The sequence below is a fragment of the Nymphaea colorata genome, chromosome 13 (assembly GCF_008831285.2).
Source record: "Nymphaea colorata isolate Beijing-Zhang1983 chromosome 13, ASM883128v2, whole genome shotgun sequence".
NCBI classification, from domain to species: domain Eukaryota; kingdom Viridiplantae; phylum Streptophyta; class Magnoliopsida; order Nymphaeales; family Nymphaeaceae; genus Nymphaea; species Nymphaea colorata.
The window spans coordinates 7,395,249-7,421,482 of record NC_045150.1 but is presented as its reverse complement, the minus strand read 5'-3'; the positions used below and the strand labels follow the sequence as shown (position 1 = coordinate 7,421,482).

Here is a 26,234-nt window from a genome sequence, read left to right as displayed (position 1 = left end):
GATACATTCTTTAATTTGAGTGTCGTGCATGTCACTGTTTCCAATACAAAAAAGTAACACCCATAGGTAAGGGTAAACAACAAGTCGAGTTACCCGACCTTAACTCGTTAAAGCTCGGCTCGTGAACGAGTTCGAGCCGAGTCATTTGCTTAACGAGTCGAGCTCGAGTTTATAAGTCAATTTGTTCAATAATCGAATCGACTTCAACCTCAACACGTAACTGCCGATTTGAACTCGAGCCTTAATCGAGTTTGTCGAGCCTTAATCAAGTCGATATATTCAATGAGTTTAAGAGTTTGTCGAGCCTTACTCGAGTCGAGCTCGAGCTCAACATGTAATGTTGAATATCAAATTTATTCAAACTAGTTTGTCAAACCTCAATCGAGTCGAGCTCGTGCTCAACATGTAACTGCTGAGTCAAGCTCAAGCTGCATCTGTCGAGCTATTCTTGAGCTTGAGGTTTCATTAGTCGAGCCGAGTTCAAGCTGATTGAACTCAAGCTTGACTTGGCTCGTGTTCACCCCTACCCATAGGAATCGAATTGAAGACGCGCTGTCAGCCCGACACTCAAGCCGACCAACTATACACTACTCCTCTCAAAAATTCCACTTGAATTTTCAAGAAAATCATAATGGTTTTGTTCTACGTAAATTTCCGATCTGCTCCCTCCCAACCCGCACCTACCCAACGGCCATTCATATCAGCACCTCAATCATAACTGGTTCCTTGCTTTCACCTACCATTTGTCCTAGCTTTCTCATTTTATTAGGAGAATTTTCTTATCAAAGGTTTTTAGGAGGCGTTCGATTACCCCTTACCTAAAAACCCTTTGGATTTGAGGTTCACCAATTTAAGATCAGATTCTCTCCATTTTGATTTTAAATCAGACTTTTTCCCAATCCAAAAAAGTTAATTGAATTTCACCATTGATCATTTGCCACACTAACAAAAATATACCACATTAAATCTACATTAGATCCATGAATCTTAAATCTTCAAAAAAATGTAATCAAGTAGACAATTCTTTTGAACCAATTAGAGTTTACGTTTTGTACTCGATAAATAATTACACAACTAAATTTTATATTTAACTTTTTTGTTATACTACTCTTATGGGGTACTTGAGTCGGAGATAGAGCCAGGATTTTTCTCTTGAGAGGGCAGAAGATGCACTATATTTTTCAAAATTATTAGAAGGGTCAACATAAATTTTCAAAAATGTTAACATGTAAATTTGCGACTATCAAAATATGAGGGGAGGCTTAAATGAAAATAATCTTTTGTTGGGGGCTTAAATGAAAATAATTCAAATGGGGCCTTTTTTCTGCAGCCTTCAAAAGATTGTACCATTTTAAAATAAAATATTTTAAAAAGACATTTCGTCAAAAATAGGACATTCAGCATAATTGGTGAGATCCAAGGAAGCTATGCGAGATAAGGACAACAGAAAGAACAGCAAATTTGTGATGTTTCCTGGAAACTATGTTCTCCAGCCATGAATATTTTCTTTTCTACTTTTTTGAATGTGATGTTCCTCTCTCTTGGGGCACAGCAATTGCCAGTGCTGGTTCCTTCTTTTTACATGTGCTTCCTTTGTGTAAAGAAAAACAAAAACACATTGGACAAGATCCGATCGATCTTGTTAGACTTTTCCTTTTCCTGATTTTCCCAAAAAAACAAAACCACAAAGTAGAACACATAAGAGAAAGACAATGTTGTTCAATCCATTCGAATCGAATCCATGCAAAAACTGCCAGGCACCGGGTGCAGAAACTCTGGTACCCACTATTTTTTAATTATTTTTTTTAATCGTTTGACAAAGTTAGTATTTTTTTCTTTTTCTTTTTTCAGGTGAAGCTTAATCTAAAGGATTCTCTTAAGATGATTCTTACAGTTGTACTTCTTAGAATTTTCCAGGATTTTAATAGCTTTAGATGTTGGAGTCCCCTGTTGTTTTAATCTTTCAAAAATATAAAAATTATTCCGATCAGAAAACGGATATTAACGAGGATCTTCGCTTCGGTGGATGGTCTTATTTTTTTACACTCTGGAATTTGCTTCCCAGCACCCTTCATTAAATTCACTCTGTTTTTTTAAACTGCCACGAGCTCTGATGAAAAAGGTCTGTGGATTAAAAAATGTGAGAAGCATGGACGGTCAAGGTGTTGAATGTACCAGTGTCGGCTGCTCCAACATGGTCTTGACGAAAAGGACTTCCTCTCTCTAGAAGGTGAGGCAGAGAGGGAGAGAGAGTCTGGTTTCCCTCCCTCCCAAGGAGAGTGAAATCTATTCAATCAAATCAGCAAGCCGATTCCTTTTGTCGTTTGTAATTATGCAAGTCTGGTGGGGTTCATTGGTTTTTTTACTGTTTACCGTTTCTTTAATGATTTTTCAAAATTTGATGTGAACGGTGAAGGTGATGGGCGTTTGTTGTTTGCACACACACATACAAGGAGTGGTAGAGTAGGCCAGCGCTCCGGCCGCTTCTGTGACAGCCACCATGGCCATGGAGCCACTCTCCCCTTCCGCCTCTCCTCCTCCTCCTCTCCAAGATTCTACCACCACCGCCGCCGCCACCGCCACCACCTATGATGAGTTATCTATGCACAAAAGTTTGATGTTCCTCGATAGCGTCCAAGTACTCTCTCTCTCTCTCATCTATCTCTCTTTTTACAACCCCATGTTGCAGAAAAGCAAGACTCATCAAAACTTGGTGTGTGTCTCTGTTGTGGTTAGTGGTTCAAATGGGTTGCATAATTTTTTTTTTTCTGTTTGTTTTTAACTTGATATTGTCTGAAATGTAAATGAAAGCGGGTTTTGATGGAAGGTTTTTTGGGGGTTTACTCGACATCTTGAGACTTACTCGATGAATGGGAATGAAATTTTTTCCCTAGTTTTTGTTTTGTCAAAGTTACCCCATTTGCCTACTGATAGATGGTTCTGTTTCTGTTATTTTTTTTTTTTGTTGGTAGAGAGCCACGATTTCTTGGTGATGACAGGATTATACATTCTCTCTCTCTCAAAAGCATGAAAAGTATGATGCTCTGTTTCTTATCCTATGGGAATTCGATGATGATAATCTTTATTAGTAGTTAAAATAAATTTCTGTCTTGGTTTGGTGAAACTACAGTAAGATCGATAACCCTTTAAACTTTGCTGCCCCCTTTTTGTTTGATGACTGCCATGATCGCCCACAAGTGATGAGAATTCGTTACGATATGCTATTAGAAATTAACAGTGGATATTTTGGAATTAGCAGTAATTTTGTGTATGATTGCTCTGAATGCCTTTCTCATGAACTTGTAGAATCTATTTATGTTAACAATAATCATAATGGGTGCTTTACGGCTTTACCTCATTCACGCACGTTCCCGTAAGGTTCAGCAAATTATAGAGTTGGCTTTTGATGGATCTATAGGAAGTCGTCTCGCCATTGATTAACATATCTGGGATCATAGACTTGGAAGAAGTTTGATAAGTTAGTGGTTACTGTTGTACCTTCATTATCTTAATGGTAGTAATCTTTGGTTGTTCAGGATTTGAAGAAACTGAGGGCGCAATTGTACTCTGCTGCTGAGTACTTTGAATACTCCTATGCAAATGATGAAAAGAAAGAGCTGTATGGACCATATTGATTGATCTTTAGACAGAGTTTTTATTTTGTTTTTTGTGTTTTGAGAGATTCAGTGGCTAAAAGGTTGCAGTTTTGTCATTGGATATGTAGAGTGGTGGATACCTTGAAGGATTACACGGCAAAGGCAGTTGTCAATACAGTTGACCATCTGGGTTCCATGTCCTATAAAGTTGATTCTCTTCTTAGTGAGAATATGAAGCACCTTTCTCTGGCAGAGCTGCGGATCACTTGCATACAACAAGTATGTCTTACTTTTAATCATGTGGTGTATTTACCATCAATAGTATTAGAGGAGCTGAATGTTCAAATTACAAGTCATATTTTGTTGGGTTTACATCAATGAATTGACGTGAGGAAAGTTAGATTATGGCAAATCTTCTGTGTTCATGGATGTCTATTTCGTTGTTGCTGACCCTACATATTAGGTCGGACCTTTTTAGCATTTTCTATAGGAAGGTATGAACTATGCTGTCCAAGCACAACACGGTACTCTTTCTATTGGACATTGTCCTGTATATTCTTCCAGTCCATTTATTTATGCATTTGTTCCCTCTGTTGCTGTAGAGACTTGAGATGTGCCAACAGTTTACTGATCTGGAGGGCCTTGTTCAGCAGCAAATCAGCATTAAGTACCCTGTGCATCACAAGCATTATGTGTTACCAAGTAAATAGCTTATTTTCATTTATCTGCTTATTCTTTATGTTATATTCTGTTGCTTATAATGTATAGTTCCGCCAAAAGCACTAATTTTCCAGCCATATTATGGAGAAAGAAGGTGGTATTAATTTTGTTTCCCAATTCCTTTCTACCAGAAAATATGTTGCATGCATATGAAAAAGCCACTGAAGTTTCTCAAGCTTTCCCTCCGGTCAAGAAGAGCAATGATGTCCGTCCTAGTCGAGCTGGTAGTGTCACTTTTCCTTTACTCTTCATTTTGGTTTACATACTCATTTTGAACATCTTTCTTTTCCTTTTAACTGTACAGACTTGCACCTTTTAATGGGAATTTCCTCTTTGTCAATTATTTTCTTGTCTGTCTGTGTATTTGACTCAGGAGTCTATCCTACAGTACGATCTTCATCAGCAATGTAAGTGGCAGGGATTGAGCTATGGAGACACTGCTGCTTCATTTTGTGTGACATATCTGGATTCCATGTTTGAGTAATTGTCCATTCTTAAGTACTCCAATTGACTGAATTTCACCTGAACTCCATGCAGAAAAGCGCGCCCTTCCTCACCTACTCTGAGAACTGGAGCTTTTGGCATTGCAGGTTGTGAAATGAGGTTTCATTGGATGCTTGTTGTATTTTAGAACTAATTGAACCTATAAGTTTTTGCCGCTGTTTTGCTAAAAGATAGCTATCTGCTTTTGCAGAAAGGAGGACAAGCACTTCATTCGATAAAGCACATTCACTTGTTCGGTCTGCCTCTCAGAAAGCAAATGGTGCTACCAGTATCTCATCCAACCCAGTGAAGCGGGTAAGCTCACTTGCCAGAAATATGATAACCTCAAAGGTTTGTCAGGGGTCAGGCTAGTTGTTTAGTACTTTAACTATGAGGATCATAAGATTATATATAATTAAATAATGTATATGCACCCTTAGTGAATGGGACCTTGCATTTCTTTCTTGTGGTGTATTGTAGCATGAGAGACATGGTCAACTATTTAGAGTAGTTGTAGTAGTAAGATTATGTTGGTAATGTCCCTTCAATAATTGATCCTGTGCAATACTTTCTCAGACAAAAATGGCTGGCTTAAACTGGTTTGTTTTCAACTCAAGAATAGTTCAACTGATCTAAACAGGTGGTATTATCAGAGCAAGGAATTAATTGACCAAGCAACTGTTAAAACTAGTCATAAAAGAAAGTGTTCTCTGTTTATCAATTTTCAGTTCTGGTTAATTATGCTTTTCCAAGTAAATCTTACTGGGAAAGAAATGCACTGGCCTAAAGTTTGTCCTGCTATTCTTCTAGCAGGTACTACCGCCTTCGTCCCTTGGCTTCATGTTTTGGACTAGAGTCTTGGTGAGGGACTCAAATATCTGCAGCATGCTGACTACTGGAAGCTTGCTTTCTAGAATACTTAATTATATTTTTAAAGATTGGAGTAACATAATATTATGTATGTTCTTATTGTAGCATTTTATCTTAAAGTGTCGACAGAATTTCCTGTTTCTTATAGTTGGCCTGAAAACTTTAAGAAAAGGTAGTTAAAATTACTAATAGATCATCGGCTTGTAGATGACAACTTAATCATTCCAATGGCTTGGGTAGGAACATTTTAATTTGTGCAGCTGTTGTTTCATAACTGTAATAATCGGTTATGAAGTGATAACTTTTCATAGTCTGCTTCCATAACACTTGGTCATTATTTTCTCTCATCCATCAATTCTTTGGCCTTATTGTAACTGCATAAAGTTTAGCATTTCTACCTATGAGACGATCTCACGTGATTTGCCATCATTTGCACTTCTGGTGCTGGATTTTTCTGTGTGTGCATCTCTTGGTGACCTTTTTTTTTCCTTGGTAGTATCGCGGTGAACTATTACTGTGCCATCTGATACTTTCTTCTTATGCGTGTAGCATACTAGACTGTCATAAGCTTGTTCCCGTTGCATCTTCTTAATGTTCTGTGCTTTCATGGAGTGCCATGAATTCAACAAAGTTAGCTCCTGATCGTATTGTCTATTGAGTTACATCTAATTAAGGTCGATGTTTTCTGCAGTGGCCTTCGAGGTCTCAAAGATCAGCATCAATGAATTTGAATGCTGATATAGATTCCAAGATTGAAGGTGAACAACAGCTCAAGAAAAGTAGAAGCCTTCTAAAGGCCTTACTAAGCATCCGAAGATCGAGTGTACACTCTTGAAGAATTGCACTGTGATCAGATTATTATGTATGGTTCACAAGAACCAATTGTATATTCATCACCTTTCATTAGATGTTTTTTCTTCTTATAGTGGTTTATGTAATTCATTGTTTGTCAGTACGTGTATATTAAATATGAGACATCCCCATCTGCAATCTAAGTGAGAATTCAAAATTTTCTTATTTGAGAGTTTGATCTCTTAAGTTTTTCCAATAATAATTGTAATGTGTTCGAATTTATTTTTAGAAACATAATTCTAATAATACGTATTTGAGATTTTGATTCTCAAACAGAAGTGAAGAACAGCATGTTTCTGTCCTTTCTAAAGGAGCACTGATCTAAAATACAATTTTTACAAGCGGGCTTAATTTGTCCGAGATCGATATGAAAGACCTTTCTTCTAAAGCATCCAGGCAATTTGCAGCTTCTCCTTCTCTCGTTCCCTACTGTTAATTCTACAAGTTAAAATTCCAATTCGAAATGGCACCTGCTCCAATTACGTGATCATGGCAGTTTCTACCTTGCAAGTAGCATGAACTAAGAATATTGGCCGTTGCGGTGGTCTGTTGTGGCAACAGGAAATCGATCTGAATCTGCACGCTGCCGATTCAATGAATCGGCTGAGTCAGCGATTCAGCCGATTCGGCTAAGAATCTTCAGAAAATATAATTATATTTATTTTACAAATAAATGAAACAATACATAGAAAACAAGTAAAAATAAAAATTTTAAGTAAATAAAAAAATTGAAAGGTAAATGAGAGGTGGCATTCTTCTATAAGCCAAATGCCACCAATTCCATTCGAATCGGCCGATTCAGCTCAGTTGTAACAACAATGAGAGTTGGTGCTAAGATTCGTCGAATATTTGAGTTTATCAGCCAATGGGTTTTTGGCTTGTCATAAGCAAATACAAGAAAATAAACTTTTATTATTAAAAGATTATTTGATTTTCACGCAGGCCCATAGGGACTGAATCGGCCAATTCAGGGCCCACATCAGCTGATATACTGAACGCACTGTATCGGCCCCTGCGTCGTTACGTAGAAGAGACCCATAAGTAGTTCTGCATTTTATACTGTGGAAACTCGTCTTGGAGGCAGTGATTTTTCAGCGTGTGTATATGTTAGGGAACATAGACAACATCCATAGATATAAAATTACAAAGACCATATCTCTTTGAATTTAGAACGAGAAAGTACATATAGCCATGTACTGTATCTGCATATAAAGAGAACATGTCATGTTCTTACAAGATAATCTAATATCGTTCTTCTTCATCTTCTTTTCCTCTTCCTGCAGTTTGTCTTCATCCCATTTTCTGGAATTATACGAGGAGCACCTGACAGTAACATGGGCAATAGAGTTAATGGCTGGACCAGTTACCTGGATCTAGGGAAACATGCTGTTGTCTCCTATTTAGGCCATTCCTTGTCGGAACCCCAAGGTAGGCACCCGTGAACTTCGTCCTGTAGTTGAAAATTGTTGCAGTGGGAGAGGGAAGGTGCGCTAAAGAAGTTTGTACGTCGAAGATCTTCGAGAATAGGTAGTGGTGAACGCAAATCCCACCTCAGAAACCGGGAAGTCGGTGCTTTTTCTCTTGTCCTAGAAAAAATAGATTAAAATAAGAGCAATGGAGCCATGTTATGGGAGTTCTGAAAAACTAAGCGGTACAATTCAGAGAATGCCAAGTCACGTCCGCGTAGCCTTCTTCAGTTTTCTGCGGAACAGTACATCATTCATGTTCACATGTGAAAACATATGCGAAATGTTTTGGAACGAGTTGGAAAGGAAATCCCAAGTTGAATCCTATTTAGAGTAGAGAGAGAAACTGTTGATTATGCCTCTTAGTTTGCAGCCTGTACGCTTAAAGCTTTCAACTTGAGGGAAGACTGGCCTCCATGAAAATAGAATCAGAATTGAGAACAAGACAATGGTAACTGCTTCAAAGTCTACAGCATGTTGTACCCACCAATCTCTTGGAATGTGAGAGTAGATTTTTTTTTTCTTTCTTTTTCTTGAATTGAAGGTGAGCTCCAAACACTGGGCCTTGCCTTGTAAACACTGATTGACCCCTTGATTCAAGGTCTTCATCATGGTGCCTTTCACGTTTTCTTCTTGACAGTGGGATAGTCGAAAATCGGTAGCAAAGACACATTGAGGTTATGAAAGCATGTGCCCTCTTGAATGACTTGCTGATAAATACATCAAGGGGCTGAGCTCAAGTCATGAGGTGTTTCCAATTTTCTACAGACCCGACTCGCTAGCTTAAGTACCCTTCTGTCTTCAATTTTTTGCTCTGCCACTGTTAAAAATAAACATGATTTTCACGAATGCCTTGAGAGATTAGCTTGACATGAAAACCCCAGAAAGTGGGTTAAATCTGGAAAATCTGATTACATGGGGTTTCTCTTGTTGGATCTGAAATGGAAGTAATCAAAAGCCACACAAGAACACCAATGAATTAGACCCATTTTCAGTCCATAGGAAGAACTAGGAATAATAGTCAAGATTTATGGGCCTACTAACAAATGCTTCCAATAGTAGCCATGGCAATAAGATATTGCAATTGAGAAGAAATGATAAGGACATGTTCTTAGAACACATAATTCAAAAACACCATGTGAAAATGTTAAAAAAAAACATACTGCAGCTATGTATAACATTTGATTGTTGCATCCAAGAATAATATCTATAATCACTCCATGTTTTTTAAAACAAGAACATGGCATTCATGGACCATGTGTTCTAAGAACATGTGCCCGAAAAAACATAAAGTTCTTCTTATCAAACACTTTCTTAAAGATGTTCCGTAAATGAAATCAGTGTACAATTTATGAAGAGCCCATTTTAGAGCTTGTAGTATTATCCATCCTAAATTATAGTTATTGGCACAGAACAAATTCCTACCTCTCATCTGCGATTCTGCTGTGCTGTCTTTACTTCATGTTAAAAAAATAACTATATGGAGCGTAAACTTGACCCCAAAAAAAGTCTTAGGGAAACAATGTAGGACTCATCCTTATTAAATATATAAAATAAATGGTTAAATAGAACGGCACGCAACTGAATAACATCGAACTCTAACACACACACACACAGCTATGATAAGCTGCTAAGCATGGTCAAATAACAAGTACGGGCCGCAGCAAAACCTCCCACTGTGAAAACCAAGAAATTAAGCAGAACTTTTTTGGTGCCAACCTGCGTGAACGCAGCCTCTCCCAAAACTTTATTAACGAAGAATGGATGAATGGGATCCGTAGAAAGGTTGCTGGATGACCAACAAATCCAACAAACTCAAAAGGATAACCATTCAAGTGGTGGCGTAGCCAGAGTAATTTTGGATTGAGGGGTATTAACTCCAAAACTCTCCTAGTTTTAAGGGCACCGCTAGATGTCAATGAGCAAATCATTTAAGGCACTAATATGAAAGTAAAAGATTTTGTGGGGCTTGTGTGGGCAACTGCCCACAACACACACGCAAATTTCCAAAACCATCACAAAAATCACAGCATCTGAAGGCAGCATCACAGTTTCTATCAGACCATCATGAAGCATAAGGCTTCTGACCGGCTTTTTGTGAGGCAAAACGGAAGAGAAAGACAACTCCACTCCAACGAAGATGGAAGGACACTTGGAAGGGAGACTGGCTGAAGAAAGAGTTAAAGATGGCGAATATCAATGGTTTGGCAGTAAGATCACGGAGAGGAAACAGAGAGTGGGTATTCTACATGAGATAGAAGCTTTCCTGTCATGGTTAAAACTTAAAACCAACTTCCTTTTCACAAATATGCCGAAAGCCAGCAGGTTTAGCTGAGCAAAGCAAGACAGTACGCTGAGAGCTAGAGCCCACGTATTCCAATTATAGTGATAGGACATCAACCTTCGCTTTGTAACATATCGCTTTGATGCCTCAAAAGCCAAAAAGTTTTAGACGATCAAAGCAACACAATTCACCGAAAGGTAGAGTACAACCTGGTAAGACTGGCACCTGTGACCTGACCAGCCTTCTTCTTCAAGGCTCAGATGGCTGTAAGTTGTCACAACCAATCTTCAATATCGTATCGGTTCATGTGCATTGAGCAGTGGCAGATCCATGAAACAGTTTGGTACAATTATAATTGCCAAACGACCCCATATAAGCCTATTCAACTAACATTTAGCCACATTTTAATAAAACAATAATAAGGACTATTTAAAAATTTTAATAAAGAAAAGTTATTTCAGATACTGATTTTTCTGCATCAACACAGCAGCTTCAGTAACCATATTGGTTGCCCCACGTTTTTTCTGGACCTTTTTCGGCATTTATTGATAACAGAAATACCGGGGCAAAAGCCCACCAGGTTGCCCCCAGAAAAGGAGTTCCTTGAGAAACAGGAAGGATGAACTTGTGACACCGTTTCATGTAAAAAATTGAAACCACATGAAGCTAACTAAAATCACTGTTCTAAGGGTTTTTTAATATTGAATTAGGGACAAACCACCTTCAGTGCAAAATCCTCATGAACGATTCTGACTTGCTCCAGGCCTGGTTGAGTGTTTCTCTCTCTCAAATTAGGAAAAACTACCCCCAAAGCTACACCATTATACCTACATGATTCTGGCTTGCTTCAGGGTTTGGTTAACGCCCTCCCTCTCTCTCTCTCTCTCTCTCTCTTTTACACACACACACATATACACGTCATTCCTCCATTTATGTATATGGTTATCCTGCACCCACTTTTTATGGGGTTTAATTTTAGATAATGTCTACCTTCAGCTTTTTCTCCACATATAACAAATTATCTCAATGAAACAAATCCATCATTAATGCAACTTTTCCTTAAAATAAGGGTCAGACAAAGATGCATTGGCACAGAGAATTTTGAACAAAAAGGGAAACAAGACCCACGATTTCTGGATGCTTCACGTGCATGGACTTCAACACATGGACGCAACAGGGGGAAGGATCATACTCCCTCCTTGGGGCCAAACTGTTCAATGACCTTTGTGGCTAATGTTAGTACATCAACGAATGCACTGAACGAGGCCCGCAGAAATCTAGCCTCCACAGCCTCGAAATGACTGCCACAAAGATGACCAAGTTTTAATGTGATGAACTAAGCGTCAAAGAAAAATAATGTAGGGAAAAAACCGCTGTAACTGCAAACTGGCCTGTGATTAACAAAAAAACTTGCGTAACATAGGAAGTATACGAATATCAGAACGTAAAGCTTCAACAGCTGAGCACAGAAGCACTCACACTAGGAGTTTGCCATCGGATACCTCCATATGCCTCTTTACTTTGTCTGGTTGCAACTGTATTGCGGTGATAATAGAGAAAGAGATCAGAAGAGGGTTCAGAGACTGCTCATAGTTGGAACAGGTGAAAGCCTAGAATATGCAAATGCACCTAGCTTTTGAGGGCTGCAGCATGAAAAATTACTTTCACGTTTAATGTGTTACCTCTTTATCAACAACTAAAGCGGTATAAACCATGGCGACATTTTTCTCTGAGCTGAAATCCACTTCCAGATCACTGCACATAAAGAAAAGCAGCCAGCAGAACTACGGTCACAGATATCGTTTGAAAGCTGTATCCAAATGGAGAGCAGAGGTAAAAGGATACCCCTAGTGGCAGTCTCAGGGACAACAGAAAAAGTTGATTCGTTGTCCTTGTGAATTAAGACACGTAAAGGAAATACCTGTCTATCAAAAAGCAAGACTGGGATTCTAATGGTTCACAGTGCACAGTTTCGTTAAAATGCAAGAAATATACGGACTGACAGTGGAAGTTTTGGAGTTACTTTGTAGTGGACCAAACTATTACACTTTTCGGGGAATAGATTTGCTCCTCTAGAAAAATTTTAGTTGTGCAAAAAGTTCACCTTATTATTAAATAAAAATCAATGAATTTCCCAATGAAGAAAAACAGAAATCAAGGATAAAAAAACTATCATGAAACTTTTATTTGAGAAACATGGGAAAGCAAACTGTGACATATCTAAACCAACGTACTATATATAGGTTCTTTACTATGGAATTCTAGATTAGGGGAAAGTAACAGAACAAAAATTTCCAGAGAACAAGAAACTGGTGTTTAAGTATGTCATACATACATGCTAAACAAGAGAGAAGCGTAAATAACAATATCTCAGACTAGAGAATAAAGTACTTCATACAAGACTAATTGGAATCCTGAACAACAGACTCCAAAAATATAAATCAAGACAATGACAAAGAGTATAGGTATACTACACAAAGAAGAAGAGTTTGACAAGAAAGGGACAAAAACGCCTGTGCTGCCTCACTTCATAACTAAAGAAAACCCTCTAAGTTATAACTCATTGCAGGATGGCATCACTCTTGGAAAGCTTCCATCCAAGGTAATCCTGATCTCATGTTGATCAATTCTGAAGTTTTCTACAAACGGAAGGCTCTGAAAATTCATAAGTCCTCCGGGTTGCAACAACATTGTTAGAACAGCAGTATCTTGTAAGCAAGGGAAACCTTAAGAAGGGATGGCATTAGTGCCTGTAAGTCAATAGCTAAAACAAGAAAAGAAAGAAAGCATCGCTTGATGGAGAAACTGCACTGCTTGAAAAGGAGAAATCTAGGATAGACCACTGGAAGGCCAGCATGTGTTAAAAAGGAGAGAAAAGCGAAAAATCTTCGAAGTGTGTAGATAGAAACGGCATGTCCTAATGTTACAGGTTTGTGCATAGAAGAACTGGTCTGTTGAAGAACACCATTTTCTAGTTGAGACTTTCCTTGACACAATTTCCTTGCAAAGTCCTAACTGAGAAACCATACTTCTCCCTCAAGGCACAATATTAACCCAACATTTGGCAGCAGTAACTAAGTCTATAATGGAAAAAGCCAGCCAGAATGCTAATGTTGCAATTCCTGCGCTGCCAACTAGCCTCAGCAGAGGAATCCATAGCCTGATGTTTGCTGATGACCCCAACATGTTTAAGGCCTTCTTTGAGTAACTCGCTTACTCTTCTTGTGAAATTATTGATGGTCCTATGGTTCCTCACATCAAGGGACTAAAATGAGCTTGTCTGCACCAGTGCAACAACTCCAATTATTAGATCTCCCAGCTACAAAATACTAACTCAATTGCTCAATCCTCAATGAGCACATGCACCATCAAATGTAATTCCAAAATGTACAACCACTTGCTGGATACTGACCGATCCTGCCTTTATGATAGGGCCGAATTACACAACCTGATTACAGATATTATGTTTAAAACTATTGAGCACTTTCCACAACTTGCTGCCCTTGATGCTCCATCTACTCTCAAAATGGCTTTCAGGTGAACAGAAGGCTGAAGTAGCTTTCTTCAACAGGGCTGCCACTTGATTACAGATATCATGTTTAAAACCATGGAGCACTTTCCACGGCTTGCTGCCCTTGATGCTCCATCTACTCTCAAAATGGCTTTCAGGTGAACAAAAGAGTGAAGTAGCTTTCTTCAACAGGGCTGCCACTTGATGGCTTTCCCACGATGATACAAAAGAAAGAATGGGGAGAAAATAAAAAAGGAAAACCACATCCGATCATGACATGTCCAGCTTTAATTAGCAGAGATCTAAACATAGTTGCCTTAATTACACACATAAAGAGAAGAAACACTAACCAACTGAATGGCCATTCTGATGCAGCTGTTTCACGTATGAGAGGGCCTTCAACATCCACAACAGGAGCGTCCATCTACAAAATGTAATTGTCTTTTTTTTCAATCACGAGTGCTGACCTTCTAACATTATGGTGAAATGTAACGTAACAAAAGCTAAAATTCGGGGTTATTCCACCCAATTCAGGTATCATTTCAAAGAAAGAAAACTTATGATTCCACAATGTTACTTTGTTAGATCACACAAGAAAATTGTTCGAAGCAGTAAGTTCTGTAGCATATTAAGATCAAACCTTGCACATAACTACGCAATATATAGGTACATTTGTCTAAGCTTAGAAAGGAACACGAACTCGTGTTGTTTCTCATAAAACCTTCTATCAATTTTTTTCTGAACAGTTCTACGACCCTAAAAACTCTCTAACTAGCAAACTAATAAAAACTGAATATGGCATTACTGCCGTTTTCAAAACACCTTAAAATTTGCACTTCTTATTCCTAAAAGACTGATCCTGCCGGCATTCTGGCAACAAATTGTTCCAACTCCTATACTTGTGGAAAGCGATAAAAAGCTGAACATGGCGTGGGTGCTTTCCAGATAAAATTTTGATATAAGTTGAGACATTCCAAGAAAACTTCAGTTGATTATCCCAAATCCTACACTCATAGGGAATTGTCGTTCATGCGTGTGTGTGTGTGTGAGAGAGAGAGAGAGAGAGACCTGTCGGTGGAGGAGTTGGTTGCGACGGAGATAGTCAAAGCTGGTCGCAGTCAGAGATGGTCGCCGCCGCTGCACGTAAGGCACGCCGGCGGTGGAGGGCGCAGGGGGTCGACCAAGGGAACAGATAAAACCTGCAGGAATTTTGGAGCCCTTTTTTTTTTGGGAGAAATTTGTAAATGATCGCTCAACGCGTATTTTAGAAAACCACTAGCATTGACAATTACGAAATAACTGCCTGACTTCCAAGGTATGGGCTCGACAAAATCGGGCTCTAGTCCAAGGGCAGACTTGATCATCAATTTTATACTTATCAGTCTTGTACCTAGTCCGATGTTACCTAGTCTGATGTTTATATTTATTTGAAACTCTTAATATTTCAATCTTAGAAACACGCATCGATGTATCAAGTCTTTCTAAAAGAGTCATTAGTAACTTAGCATTTTATTTTTAATATCATGTATCAAGTGTTTCTAAGAAAGTCATTAGTAACACACAAAAAGTTTTTGAGGGAGCCATCAGTGACACAGTTTTCAAAGAGAACCATTACTGATGCACCAAAAGTTTATATATATATATATATATATATATATATAGAACAAAGAGAGAAAGAAATAAATAAATAAATAAATGTGAAAAAATGATTTTTAAATATTAGAGGAAAAAAGAAAAGTTTTAAATTGAAACTTGAAAGAATTGAGGGGTAGGTGGCCAACATTTAGGCCTGGGCATATGGCTCGGCCCAACCCGATAAGAGTTAGGTTTGGGTCAAGGCACTTCTCATAACTAGAGTCCAACTTCGGTCTGACACTTGAAACCCGAGTTTGGGTTCGGCTTGGTTAAAATAAAAAAAATATTTAAATATAAAGTAATACATAAATATGTTTTTAAATATAAAATAATATATAAGTATAATTAATTATAATAAAATATATATCATTATAAAAATAAAATAATATTAAAAAACATATCGAGCATAATTGAGTGCGTGAGCCGACCCGGGTCGGGCCGGGCCCGTTATCAGGTGGGCCCAATATGCTTTTTTCGAGCTTGAACCCAGCCTTACCAACGTCTCTTCAACTTATTAATGTATCTATAAATTACATTAAAAACTCAAATGAAAAGTTCTGGTTTTGACGGAAGCATCAGGCATTTCACTTGTAATAGTTGAATCTTTCAACTACGTTATGTATAGGGTCGGTAGTTGAGACATTCTACTGTCGCACAGGTTGGATGCCTTTTTATCACGGAAATCGCCGTCTCCTCTATGCTGAAATTGAATATATGCAAAAAAAACTTACAACTGAAGCCGATCTTACATTTTTTGAACCAAAGATTGGGATTATGGCCGTATGGGGCAGTTAAAGAATCGAAACTGATACCAGAGTTGCAAGACTTGAAAACAAAGCCATAGGTAGAGTTTTTCAGATAGGAACAGTTTTGGTCAGACCAAGACAAGACGCCGGATAAAGTCACGGGATTCAACAACCACGGCTCTTGAAGAGGAATCGACAGCAAAAGAATTTTCAAAATCTAGCAGGCCCTACCTCTACGCCTGACTTTGGTTTCTCGTAAAATCGTTAAAGCAAAGATCATCTAAACGTGTACTTAGTTCTCCAACCAACGCCATCCCCTAAATCCTCTGAAGTTATCCCGCCGGTCATAAAAACGAAGGGAAACAGAGGGCGGCAGCGCAGACCAGATCTTACTCTTTTCATCCCGAGATTGGGGAATCGAGCATATTCGCATGGATATGTGCGGAATCTTGAGAAGAATCTTCCGCGTCGCCATTAGCGTCTCATGCATGGAGAAACGTGGATCTCACTCTTTCTCTCTGAAAGAGCTTCGGCGCCACGGATAGTGCGGGGAGCACCATCTTTCTCGGCCATGTCTCTAATCCCATCAGCGACTTCATTCTGTTGAAAGGTATGACATTTTGCCTCACCCTTTGGTATGCCGTTGCTTCTTGAACCCCAGTTTCATTTTGTGCTTCAGCTGTGCTCATAATCCACACACACCCACGCACACACACAGAATGTGTGGACATGCGCCGGTCCTCATGAGTATCTGATCGACTTAGCCTGCTTTTCTGACTCTGAAAACTTCTCCATGACCAATTTTGAGGATCTTGTTATGGAGTTATAGCTTCATCGATTTGATGGGCATGAACCAAATTCATGGTTGAGTTCATTTGATTTCTCTGTTGTTCCTGATCAAGAGAATTTATTAGAATCTAGTGAAAAAGATGAAAACTCGATGCATTAAGTTGCTAACACAACAAGATGTCCCAACAAGATTTCTTTCTCGTTTCTCTCTTGCATATTTTATAGAATGTTGTATGCACGTCTTTGCAGACTGTACAGTGTAGAAACACCCAGATTCAAGTCCATACTGCAAACTGATTAAGAAGCGATTATTGTATGTGCTCTTTTAGTTTGCTTAAATTGTCTCTCATTTTGCAAAAGAACATGTCTTAGGCTGAGAACTAGAGCTAATGTAGTTAAGGGAAATTGGTTTAATATGACAAAGAATTGGGTTCAACATGTGATTCTAGAGAATGTCTCAAGGTGAGAAAAGGGACACCAAACCCACTAGTTAGTACCCATTTAGTTATGGCCCTATGGGAAATGTGAAGACAGGTGTTCTTTGTTGAATGCAGAGACACAGGTTTTAGCTATCATTACTTATTTGCTGATGAAGTACGTTCTGGATTAGGTTGTTTTGAGGAAATCCTTTCGATATTTTATCTTCAAATTTCGAACTGTTATACCTGTACAATCTGGATTTGCGAGATACCATAAGAACTTGTTTACACGTTATACCTGTACAATCTGGGTTTCAAGACATACTCTAAGAACCTTTTTTAAACTTTAAAAGTTTAAACTACAATAGACAAGTTACTAGATTCTTAGATGTCTGATCAAATTGTGCAACAAGTGCTTCAACTATTTACATTGATCGAGAAGGCCTGCTGGATTTGTTTGTCTCCGCATTCTGGTGTGCTGCGTATGCAATAAAATTTCTCTTTCTCTGAAAACAGCGAGTAAACATATAACCCAAAATGTATAAATTTTCATATCTGATGTCTTTCTTCTTTAGCTTCGTTCTTACAGCAACCAGTATATGGTATCAAATGTCCTGTTTAATATGGTCAGATTTCTCATTGTCATTTGAAGGGGTTGGATTCTTCTGACAAAAAACATTTGTGTTTTCTCTCTTTCTGTCCTTCGACCAACCATTATTGGGTTCAGGTCCTCATTCACGCACGTTAGAATTCATCAATTCAACTTCCATGACATGGAAAACTACATGCTTGGAACTCTTCATCACAAGGTTAGTTTTCAGCATCCTGCAAACCGTCTAGCCACTTTGTGACTTGGACGAACAGAGTGCCACCGTCGAGGAGTGTCGATCATATCTTGCACCACAAACGGCAGAGATGTGCTTCTAGATGGCTTGTCGTCATGTATTTCAGTCTCTTCAAAATGCTCCATGCAAAATCCTCCTCTGTACGTGTCATTTCACGGGTCATTACTTGTAGTTTTCATTTCCAAAGGAATCAAGCAGTCTGCCTCTCCATGTCTCATAAGCTCTCTTCTTTTCAACGCTTTATTGTTAGGTACATCATTTACTTGAATCTGCACGGGCTTTTAACAAACAACGGAAATGAAATGATGTTCTAGATCCGATATATGCATGTCACTATGAGAAAAAAATGTTGGTATCTGAATTATAGAAATAAACAAGTGCTACCTTATGATGCTGCAGCTGCAATTCTCATTGGCTTTAGGTTCTGAAATAACTTTTTCCCATGCTGTAACAGCAACAAAAATAGGCCAAAAAAGTACAATAATACAAGCTGTAGCTTCATAATCAATTCCAGCATACTGCTTGAACAGCTTCCACTTGTCCTCCTAATCCATGTCAGTGTTGTCATCTCCCGACCTATTGACATGGCAAAAGATGTGAGTGGACATAGTTTCAGTACTCTCCCCTCTCTCGCTAGTATAAGCATACTCACTTGTTTGAATATTGCACAAGTTAGTCCATTCATCTGCATCCAACTTAGATTCTGAGGCCTTGATTAAATCCATTAGAGCTTCATTCACCTGAAAAGACATCGAATGAAGCATGACTACATGATAAACAAATAATGGAACACTATCTTGGACGCTGTACAGATACGATGCAGGAATTTGTAGTTCTAAATAGTAACTAGGAGCAACCAAGTGAAACTGGGGTACTCTAGCAGTTACAAAAGGTAAGTACTTGAATAGCTTTGGGTTGAGAAAGTGCCTGAAGGCTTCAGCGAAAAGTTGATAATCAACCCCTACAAGCTGAGGTATTAATGTTACCTTTCACAAACGAGTCTTAATGCGAATTTATAGATTTTTATTTTTTTGATAAAATTGAAGAACCAAAGAAGAAATGGACACATTTGGAAAAATTGTAGTATTACCCCTATCAACACATCCATTAATACAGAAAAAAAAAATTCCACTAATTAAAGGAAATCAAGTGAAAAAGAAATATTTCCTTGTGACAGTTAAAACGTCTCACTCACTCGACCTTTTCTACAAAGGGTTGTTTGTAAAAGAACAAAATGCTAACTTACCTCCTCAGGTCTCTCGTGGCTCACCAGATGGGCACCGTGGAGTTCTACCATTCTGGCTACAGGATATAACTTCTTTGCTATTCTTCTTGCATGAGAAATTTGAGCAATTATGTCATCCCTGCCAAAATCAGGCCAAAAAGTTTCAATCCCTTGAACAACGGTAAATGGGACCACTGGTTAGTAAACCATTTTGACATGCACTCCATCAGATAATATCTACTTGGTTTTAGATGTATTTGTCTAAATGCAATAGATGGTGGCTGCGGGACATTATTAAAAGAAACAGTTTGCAGTAAAAAGTTTCAGTAACTAACCAACCTGCCATGAATGATTGAAACAAGAAAACCAGACGAGCGGACAATGTCATACTCCTTTGATGTTATTTTGTGCATCCAGCAAGCATTCACTTGTCCTTCAAAACCATGGTTCGATTGCATGCCGGTAGAGGAGATGCCCTTCACATACTCCTGGAACACATTTTAATTGTGAAGGTAAGTTCATCTGTGGTCTTTTCATGATGAGAGACCCTCAGCTTGAATCTCACATTCAAGCAGTTTGTGTGACTACGAAATAAACAATCTCTGGAGTTCAGTCCAGATACTTTAACCACATTGTCACAAATATCTATGATAATTTCAAAAACAACCGAAATTTTACGGTCTATTCAAAATATCACAATAATATCACAAAAAATAACTGACAGAAAAAAAGGAATTCATTGTGATATGTGAAAATATTGCCAAAATGAAATTTTGTTTTTTGACAAATCAAGCCTCTATCAAATAATATAGAGATGAAGCAACGATTTCTTATATGACCAGCAGGAAGTCCAAGTATATGTTAGTCCACTTGTTTGACTTAACTTCAGTTTAAGATATTGTACTGAAATCGACTTTTTTTTTATTATGTTTACTCCTTTGATGGATTCTAATTCTATGAAAATTTTGGGAAATTATTTCTGCGTCACTAACAGAACTGAACTGATATCACTAGAGTTTTTTTCAGCGCCTGAGCAAGATCATATGATAGACTGGCCCATTATCTATGCACAAAATTCAACAAACTATTTCCTAGATCTTCATGCATGAACTAGAAAGACCTTTAAAAAACTTCAGCATTCTTGGTACAACTGCAGCTTGGCCAAAATAGTGCATCCAGTACTTTGCCCGTACCTGGTGTAAAAGGTCCCTTCTGGTGTGGTTTCCAACCTTTTCATTCAGATATTCCTGCAAATACAAGCTGAAGATTGTAATGGGGGACTAGATGCAAAGAGAAGGCACTAATTAGTTTCATAGCTAGTGGATAGATAGTTTGAAATCAAGACACGCGAAGGCATCATACTTACAGTACCAAGCCAACGTGACTTTATACATATGAAAGGCAAAACAAATAAGCCTAAAATTAAGTAGAAGCAGGAAGAAGAGTCCTGGGTTTAGAAAAAGAAAACCGTATAATGTTTTTTTTTCAATCCCTTGGAGGCTTTGCTTTAAACATGCACAAACCTTTTCTCTTTTTGTATTTCCCTTAATCTTTTTTTTTTTTTTTTTTTTTTTTTTTTTTTTTTTTTAATGCATGCAATACAGCATGCTGAGCAAGGAGGCTGGACTGAAACCATGTCAAGAACCAAAACAATGATAAAGGAAATTAGCAAGAGGATCTTGAGTATGTTAACCATGCTTTTATACGTAAATCTAGACTTTGCTTGTGAATTTGAGAGCAAGGACATCGCAAACAGATAGGGAAATCACCCACATGGTATGGCCTGAAAACTTTATAAAAGAAAATGCTAGAAGAAATCAGAGAGGTAGCCAGTAAGGAACGGTGGTTTTGAGTGTCTTGATGCACTAATTTTTGTCCTGGGTGCATATCAGTAACTGTCTCAGAAGTGGAAAGCTAAAGAAATTTTCACATGGCCTTAAGCAAAGATAGAATTAGTGTTACATTATGTCCTTAAGCAACTGTCCCATTTTGTGCATTTGAAGGGTTACAGATCATGTTCTGAACCTAGCCACATATAGAATTCACCAAATGCTGTTAAGTTTTCTTACCAGTTGAAAATAGCGACTGACATTGTCGTTTTGGATGCATAGCGAGGGAATCCCAAGTTTGGGCTTGCTTTATGATATAGTCCTTGCCAATATCAGAGAGTAAATCATATTTTGGAGGCAAAATAAACTTACTCGGCATTATGCATGAATCTCGATGCAAAAAGCAACTAAAGAAATGATTAATTTATTTGCATGATTTGGAGCATTATGTCCAGAAGCAGTTCTACTGCTATGAAAACATACTATGGCAAGTAAAACAGGTATGGCGAGGCACATGAATGCAGCTCTTTGCTCACCTCTGTATAATGGGTATCTAAATCAACTGCAGCTCTTTGCTCAGGAGTCTTTGCCTTCAAGAAACGGATTGCAACCGACACAAATTTTCTGTCAATCTACATGTGGAAATAGCATAAGAAAAGTCAAATTAGAATATGCTCGACAATGAATTCATCATATTGAAATATTTCCATAAATTACAGGCTGCAAATCACAATTTCAATCTCATCAGTTTCCTCTCACCAACTCACACACATTCGAACGCAACCATTTGTTTACTGTATGTGCAAAACTACTAGAAACCTGTTTGCCAAAATCAACACAAATGCATGTCCATGTGAACACAACAAGTGTTGCAGCCGTTTCTACTTTTCTAGTTTCACTTGCTGCTTATCAAGTTACAGGCACCAATTTCTCACCCACTCTCAAGTGGCCTTGATGAAAAATAACAGAGAAGAATCCTATTCCCAAATCTACAAGCAGACTGCATTCGTCCACCAGATCATGTCCTTCAACGTTTCCCAGACTAATAAGGAGTTTATTACTCTTTGCAGGTCGACAAAAAAACCATTTTCAAGCCTTCTTTTAGGTATAAGGAACCTTCAGAGAGCTTTATTATATCCCCCTTTCCATTTCACACAAGTATGCAGTATCCAGCGTTAGGGAAGAACATAAAGGGATAGACACCCTTAACTTATAAGTAGCGCTAAAGCAAGGGTTCTAGGGACAAAGCCAAGTCAAAGAGAAGCAAATGAGTGGAGGAGATTCAGAAAGCTGAAGAAAAAGGAGCATCCACATGAAGAAGAATTATAGCAAGAAAACTTCCAATGATCCTACCGGCAAAAAAGACCTTAGATCACTAAGAAACTCCAAAGAATGGCAGACATGTTCATACTCTAATAGTTCTGGAATAGTCTGTTTGTGCTTGAATCTCATAAGGGAATCACTTATCCTTAGCTGGTCCATATTGAATATATTGGATTGATTATGTCAGCATTTTCCTCCCACTTTCATGAGATTATCATAAGAAGAAACATCGTGCAACTAAGGCATGTGAAATCTTTGTCACTATGTAGTGTATCTGTAATATGATGTTGGATCACTTCTTATGCGTGTACATCAGACTACACGCCACAAGAAATTCCCCTCTTCACATTGCACTGGCACTCAATTTTCCAAAGAACAAGTCACAAACTTACCCTAGGGAAGCATTCAAAACCTCCACCCGTTGCATTTAGTAACGCCAACGACAAAACTCTGCCTGGTGCAATAGATGCTACTTTGCTGGCTATCATGGCACCTGTTTTGACGGAAAGAACAGTTTAGAAAAAAAATGCCACAATGCATTTAATGATTATATCCTCTCAGAACTATATCTCAACAGAACGCTTTCATAGAATTTCAGTGTATGATGGCCAACCATTGAAATCAGCTCCGGAAGGCAGACTCGACCAAAATTTTGAATTGAAAATCATATGAATACCAACCACAGTTAAACAATGGGTTTGGGAAGCATGAAATATGAGCCAGGATGAATGAGACGTTAAGGATACAACGAGTATTACGTATTTAGTTAATTTACTTGAACATTTTTTCCATCTTTCTTTTGTCAGAAGCTATTCATCAGGGAGGTAGGCATCATAAGAACATATAACTTTTGAAAGGTACATATGGTTTCTCCTGCAAAAATTTGGTTTCCAAATTGGGACAAACCCTTCCTGTCATCTTAATGTGCGCTTTCCTTAAAGCAATGGATGCAATGATGCATGCAATCCCAGAATTCAGTTTCCAAATTGGAGTTAGCAAGCTTCCCATTCTCCAAAATGTGCAATTTTGCTAAAGCAATAAATATCCACAGATTCACATTTCGGAACAAAAGATACTTCAGTGGCGAGCTTCAAAGTTTTTAAGAGGTTTAAGTATTTTAGACACAAATTAATGCCGCCATCTGCATTGTCAACTCATAGTAAATTAACATGGATGCAAGCCAATGCCAGCATGGTGCAACACTTGGGTATTTTAGCATTCATGGTTAATAACTTAATATTGAGACCTTCATCATACTAAACAACGCCTGAAAGTATCAAGAGACCACATACTCACCCATTGAATGTCCAAAGACGTGAGCTTTCTTCCAGCCTAAATGATCCATGAGGGCTAAGGCATCCTTCGCCATGATGGTTGTGCTGTCAAAAATAAGAACATGAACACTTTTACCATACAATGTAACTTAAGTCCTTTTAGAAATAGGATTCATGTAATCATTTATGAAAGAGCATGATGTAAACTTGCGGAAAATGATAATTAAGCTACAGATAGCTCTTTCAGCTTTAGCATGATGAGAACCGAGAAGTTGGGAAGCGTGGAAGGCAGAATAGCAAGATACAGAGAAAATTTTGCCTCGTTTGATGAACAGCTTGTCTTTACACAAGCCAAAACTCTATTCAAATGTGTGAACATCAAAATAATATGCAATAAGACGGACATTAGCACTTCAGAGAGAGAGAGAGAGAGAGAGAGAGAGAGAGAGATGAAAATGTTCTTCACAAATTACAGTTCATTTTGAGTCTGTCATGAACCCATATGTTCTTTCACATCGGAGCAAGAAAACCCAACAGAATGAAAAAAGAAATGGCACAAGACGAGAATCAGAAACTGAAATCTGGTTTATGGCTCTAATTCTAGTGAGCCATAACCTGTTATTTCATTAGGATCTATCATCTATCTACAGAAACCAATAAGAAAGACTAAAAAGGAAACTTGAGCGAACTGTTATTGTTCAAAGATTCTGTAATCAAAGTTTTGAGGGAAACAATATCAAAAGAATAAGAAACGAAGGATTAAAAAGAATCCGCCATGAATTTAAAAATTATATGGACGACGTTATAAGCATTAGCCTCGCACCAAATCAGAAGCACTCAATGAATCGCGTACCAAGGCTTTTTTTCATCCAAAAGATCAATCACATAAATGTGACTAGAAAAAAACGGCAATATACAATCATGTCCGTGAACAATACCGAACAAAAATCTACCAAAAAAATGTGACTCAGGAAACCTATACTTACTTGTACATGCCTTTGTCTTTAGGCACAGAGCTCCGACCAACCCCACGATTGTCAAAACTACACACCTCAATGCCATAATCAGCAAGGATGGATGCACCACCATCCCCGCCATCACCATCTTCCGAGACGTTGGATTCAGGATCAACGGCCACCAATCGAGGCGGTTGTTGTTGACATTCTTGGTTGTTGGGCGTGTCTGTTCCTGTCAATCCTCTGATCTGAGGACCCCATGAATCATGGGTGCCTGCCAAACCTACACAAGAATTCGCAAAAACATGACGCCCATCACCATGCGAGAGAGAGAGAGAGAGAGAGAGAGAGGGAGACGTACCGATTATGAGGAGGACCTTGGTGAATCCACGACCATATGTCTGGTAGAAAATTTTCAACCCATTGGTGGATATTGATCCATCCTCTGCTGTCTGATACTTGCTCAACTCGCAGAATGGCATCTTTCCACAGAGAGAGCGGGAAGTGGACGGGTTATTCTGAGGTAAATTTTGGATGTGTCGTTTCTTTCCCTGGCCTTGAGAGAGAGAGAGAGAGGCTCTTATAATTAGATAGATTTCACTCTTTCAGAATCGTCTTGTTTCGTATTCATCGGTATAAGCCTATAAGGTTGCGCTTTCAAAATTGGAAATTCGAAGAGGAAATGCGGTGAATTTGTGTTCGCCCTCCCTTCTTCCCTTCACAGGAGAGAGAGCGAGAAAGAGAGAGAGAGAGGGAGATATCTTCTTCCTTATATAGCAATAGTAGTTATAAAGAAGACGAGAGGGAGAGATATGACTTTATCTTCTGTTTTTAATAAATAGAAATACTCTCACCGTCTCCTCCTCCTGCTTCCCCTCCTCCCCCTTCCAGTCCCCTTCCTCCGCCGGCCTCAATTCATGCGTCGAGGGCAGTCGGCAAGTCAAAATGACACGTAGTCCGTCGGCTTCCTCTTAAATGCTGTCGCTTTGGTTGTGGTCAATCTTGTTGGCTTTTTCTTTTTCAACTTTCAATTCAAATTTGCGCGTGGGCCAACTTGAGAGATCCATGACAGCAACAAAGATGCAACCTGCAATTGGAACCTGGCAACGTTCAAGTCCACAGTGCATTTTCATGGGCCCGGCACTGTTGAGAGACGTCCATCTTTAGGATGGGAGGCGACAATGGACTCCTGCCGGCACGCTGCATCAGCCATTCCCGGTGATGGTCCACCCACCAAAACCAACTACTTTCTGTGGAACCATTCAAGGAAGGCAAAATTGGCTCTGGTAGTTATGTTGACCCAATGAAGAGTCTTTCTTGGGAGGGTCCCAACTGTTTATTTTTCTCTCATTGGCGCTCTATAATTGGTAAAACGCCGCTGAGCTTTTCCTACCCAGTAACCCATTTGAAT

At 38.6% G+C, this 26,234-nt stretch overlaps 3 protein-coding genes across 4 annotated transcripts; 1 reads left to right on the top strand and 2 right to left on the bottom strand.

Moving 5' to 3' along the window:
- Positions 1 to 2,271: 2,271 nt before the first annotated feature.
- LOC116266587 (protein ABIL2) lies at positions 2,272 to 6,686 on the top strand. The gene is made up of 9 exons (XM_031647849.2): positions 2,272 to 2,638; positions 3,537 to 3,619; positions 3,725 to 3,875; positions 4,199 to 4,298; positions 4,448 to 4,540; positions 4,690 to 4,723; positions 4,854 to 4,906; positions 5,011 to 5,114; positions 6,361 to 6,686. Exons 1-9 carry the CDS (start codon positions 2,501 to 2,503, stop codon positions 6,502 to 6,504), a joined length of 900 nt encoding a protein of 299 aa, XP_031503709.1. The 5' UTR covers positions 2,272 to 2,500; the 3' UTR covers positions 6,505 to 6,686.
- Positions 6,687 to 11,298: 4,612 nt separating this feature from the next.
- Positions 11,299 to 15,043, bottom strand: LOC116267050 (uncharacterized). The gene is made up of 5 exons (XM_031648598.2): positions 14,851 to 15,043; positions 14,133 to 14,206; positions 11,954 to 12,026; positions 11,751 to 11,806; positions 11,299 to 11,572 (listed from the first exon to the last, which is right to left on the bottom strand). The coding sequence occupies exons 2-5, from the start codon at positions 14,204 to 14,206 to the stop codon at positions 11,458 to 11,460; spliced, it is 318 nt and encodes a 105-aa protein (XP_031504458.1). The 5' UTR covers positions 14,851 to 15,043; the 3' UTR covers positions 11,299 to 11,457.
- Positions 15,044 to 17,891: 2,848 nt separating this feature from the next.
- On the bottom strand, positions 17,892 to 25,910 carry LOC116267148 (uncharacterized). Of its 2 annotated transcripts, none has more exons than XM_031648732.2 (11): positions 25,185 to 25,910; positions 24,854 to 25,106; positions 23,890 to 23,972; positions 22,986 to 23,086; positions 21,807 to 21,902; positions 20,635 to 20,688; positions 19,781 to 19,929; positions 19,463 to 19,580; positions 18,869 to 18,956; positions 18,601 to 18,792; positions 17,892 to 18,485 (listed from the first exon to the last, which is right to left on the bottom strand). In XM_031648732.2, exons 1-10 carry the CDS (start codon positions 25,303 to 25,305, stop codon positions 18,602 to 18,604), a joined length of 1,254 nt encoding a protein of 417 aa, XP_031504592.1. In that variant the 5' UTR covers positions 25,306 to 25,910; the 3' UTR covers positions 17,892 to 18,485; position 18,601. The 2 variants fall into 2 exon arrangements, with proteins under 2 accessions (XP_031504592.1, XP_031504591.1); XM_031648731.2 differs by having other exon boundaries at positions 17,892 to 18,494; positions 25,185 to 25,908.
- Positions 25,911 to 26,234: the final 324 nt, after the last annotated feature.

Coding starts and splice junctions, on each gene's coding strand:
- LOC116266587 (XM_031647849.2), top strand. CDS start 2,501: ATGGCCATGGAGCCACTCTCCCCTTCCGCCTCTCCTCCTCCTCCTCTC. Junction 2,639..3,536: donor TGTTCCTCGATAGCGTCCAA/GTACTCTCTCTC, acceptor TTGGTTGTTCAG/GATTTGAAGAAACTGAGGGC. Junction 3,620..3,724: donor AATGATGAAAAGAAAGAGCT/GTATGGACCATA, acceptor TTGGATATGTAG/AGTGGTGGATACCTTGAAGG.
- LOC116267050 (XM_031648598.2), bottom strand. CDS start 14,206: ATGGACGCTCCTGTTGTGGATGTTGAAGGCCCTCTCATACGTGAAACA. Junction 12,027..14,132: donor TCAGAATGGCCATTCAGTTG/GTTAGTGTTTCT, acceptor CTTTATGTGCAG/TGATCTGGAAGTGGATTTCA. Junction 11,807..11,953: donor CTTTAGTTGTTGATAAAGAG/GTAACACATTAA, acceptor ACCGCAATACAG/TTGCAACCAGACAAAGTAAA.
- LOC116267148 (XM_031648732.2), bottom strand. CDS start 25,305: ATGCCATTCTGCGAGTTGAGCAAGTATCAGACAGCAGAGGATGGATCA. Junction 25,107..25,184: donor CAAGGTCCTCCTCATAATCG/GTACGTCTCCCT, acceptor ATTCTTGTGTAG/GTTTGGCAGGCACCCATGAT. Junction 23,973..24,853: donor AAAGACAAAGGCATGTACAA/GTAAGTATAGGT, acceptor TATTTTTGACAG/CACAACCATCATGGCGAAGG.